The sequence below is a fragment of the Sorghum bicolor genome, chromosome 8 (assembly GCF_000003195.3).
Source record: "Sorghum bicolor cultivar BTx623 chromosome 8, Sorghum_bicolor_NCBIv3, whole genome shotgun sequence".
In the NCBI taxonomy this organism is placed as follows: domain Eukaryota; kingdom Viridiplantae; phylum Streptophyta; class Magnoliopsida; order Poales; family Poaceae; genus Sorghum; species Sorghum bicolor.
In genome coordinates this window covers 52,358,161-52,360,873 of record NC_012877.2, presented here as the reverse complement: position 1 = coordinate 52,360,873, position 2,713 = coordinate 52,358,161, and the positions used below count along the sequence as shown (strand labels likewise).

Sequence of the window (2,713 nt, the reverse complement as noted above, 5' to 3'; positions counted from 1 at the left end):
GATGGGATATGCACAGTAACTTGGTGGTGGTTACAACATAGGTGGGCGCAAGTGCGAGCTCCGCGAGGGATGACAAAGGTGAGAATGGGAGAGGGAATGAGCTCAACAGGCGATGACGCAAATGGAAGCAACAGGTACATTCATGTTTTTTTTTAATTTTCCAGCGATGACAAATGCCTTCTTTGGCAGACTTTGAATGACTCCAACTATAATCCCCCTTGCTATTTTTGGTCAATAGAATGGGTTACACTAGGGGAGTAAGAGTCACCCATAAACCCCACCAACAAGCCTTAAGAGAGCCTCACAAGCCCATGGAACCCAATCTTGGCCTCCATGTCCTCGTAACATCTAAAACTTGCAAAAAGTCAATTTTAACTTCTTTTAAACTATCATCATGTTCAATTTTCCTCCTCCATCTTTAAAACCAAACATCTTGCCCACAAACTCTAAAAACATCTGATTTTACATCCCTGCTTTTGGATTGAAGTGGTTTTTAAGGTGTTTTCATCCTTTCTTGCTAATAAAAAGTCTAAAGAAAACCTGATACAATTTTGGAATCATGAAAAAAAAAATTTGAAACCATGAAAAATGCATCTAACAACCATAAAAATTTCCAAAAAGATCCTAGAGACAGATTAGGACAAAAAAATTGGAAAAAATGGAGAAGGGAAAATATCCAAAAATAATTGAAAAACTTCCAAAACATTCTATTGGATATCTAAGCATGTTTTTACAAAACCTTCCACAACAAAAATATCAGTTTGTTGTGAGCTTCTCTTTTTTGAAAAACATTTCTAGACATCAATTTATAGTGATTTGTGAACTTTCTTGATTTTTTCTACATATTTTCCCCATTTTGTAGAGATAAATCTAATTCTCTTAGATTTATATCAGAACTTTTAGAAACTTAGTAGCATTTTGTGTGGTATAAAATTCTTATGGAATATCTATAGATTTTTTTCTTTTTTTTTAAAAGGAGAAAATCGTGTTTAAAATCCACTTCAAATCATGTTAAGGTAACTTAAAATGTTTTGAGTGATCCTAGCCTCATAGGATAAGAGTAAGCCGTGATTTTTTTTCGAATTTCAAAAAGAAAAAAAAATCAAAGTAGGACGATACTGATACAACAACTTCATTCATTTATACGAAAGGGGGCCTAGCGTCATTCTATGCAATCGACCACCACCAACCAAGGCACCAACACACGACTCGGTCCATTCAGGCCCAAGCCCAAGCAGCCACGTGCGCGCGCGGTGCGCCAAACGCCCAAATTCGGAACCGGACTCGCCTTTCCAAATTCCGCGTCTGCCGCGCCAAAGCCGAAACGAATTTCATTTCCCTCGCCCCCGCCCCCGCCCCCGCCGCCCTCCCAAACGCGAGATCCCGCGCCCGCCCGCCCGCTCCCCGATCCGACGGCCCTCGCCTCCTCCACGTCAGCGATCCGCGCCCCCGCCCGCTCCGCCACTCACCCACCCCGCCCTCTACATAACCCGGCCGGGTCTCGCCGCCTCCTCCCTCATCTCCACTCTCCCACCCAAACCAGAAAATCAGAAAATCCCACCACCGGCGCCAGCCAGCCAGCCAGCCAGCCAGCGATTCCGTCGAGGAAGGCCAGTCCCGGAAGAGAAGAGGCGGCGAGGATGAGTTCCGTCGGCGGCAGGGGCAAGCCCAAGGGCACCAAGTCCGTGACGCGGTCGGCCAAGGCCGGGCTGCAGTTCCCCGTCGGCCGCATCGCGCGCTACCTCAAGGCCGGCAAGTACGCCGAGCGCGTCGGCGGCGGCGCCCCCGTCTACCTCTCCGCCGTCCTCGAGTACCTCGCCGCGGAGGTACCCGACTCTTCTCCATTCCCCCCCACCTCCCTTCTCCCTTCCGCGAGTCCGTTTGGGATGTTTACTGAATCCGCCTCGCCGTGCTCGGCTTTGGCTTTGGCTTTTGCAGGTGCTGGAGCTGGCGGGCAACGCGGCGCGCGACAACAAGAAGAACCGCATCGTGCCGCGCCACATCCAGCTCGCCGTGCGCAACGACGAGGAGCTCAGCAAGCTGCTCGGCGCCGTCACCATCGCCGCCGGCGGGGTGCTGCCCAACATCCACCAGACGCTGCTGCCCAAGAAGGCCGGCGGCAAGGGCAAGGCCGACATCGGATCCGCGTCCCAGGAGTTCTAGGGCGGGCGGCCGCCCGCACCGCGGTGGCTGCAGGCTTCCCCTCCCTGCTTCGAATCAAGATTGAACATGAAAGGGCCAGCCCCCGCCGCTCAAGTTTCGTCGATTAGTAGCAGTGTTAGCGTCTTGTCTATGTTTCGTTAGGTTTAGGTTCTGTGATGGATGGTGTGTCAGGTGAAAGGTTGTGGTGAATCAGAGCTGCTTGTATGTATCAATCTATCAATCTTGCTGGAATGGAAGAAATGGTCGGTTGCTGTTACTTGCTTTGCTCTTGTCTCTGATTTTTGTTCTTGATTTTGATTTTATTCAGTTGAAGTTGGTATGGATTGTGCTCGGTGGGTGTGTTTGTTTTTTGATTGTGATACTGCACGCTGAAATTCTTCTGTTTCATTTAGTACATGTGATCCTCATTCTTGTGCTCATCAGCTGTAATGTGATAAATAACGTGCACTCGTGAATCGTGATGCTTCTTTTGATTTCATACTCATACTATCCATTGTGATCACAAGAGTCAAAGACCAAATGTGGTAATACATTTTCTGCTCTAAGGTTC

The 2,713-nt window shown here is 48.5% G+C and overlaps 1 protein-coding gene across 1 annotated transcript; it reads left to right on the top strand.

The window, feature by feature from the left end:
- On the top strand, positions 1,507-2,424 carry LOC8064629 (probable histone H2AXb). The gene is made up of 2 exons (XM_002443231.2): positions 1,507-1,826; positions 1,939-2,424. The coding sequence occupies exons 1-2, from the start codon at positions 1,641-1,643 to the stop codon at positions 2,161-2,163; spliced, it is 411 nt and encodes a 136-aa protein (XP_002443276.1). The 5' UTR covers positions 1,507-1,640; the 3' UTR covers positions 2,164-2,424.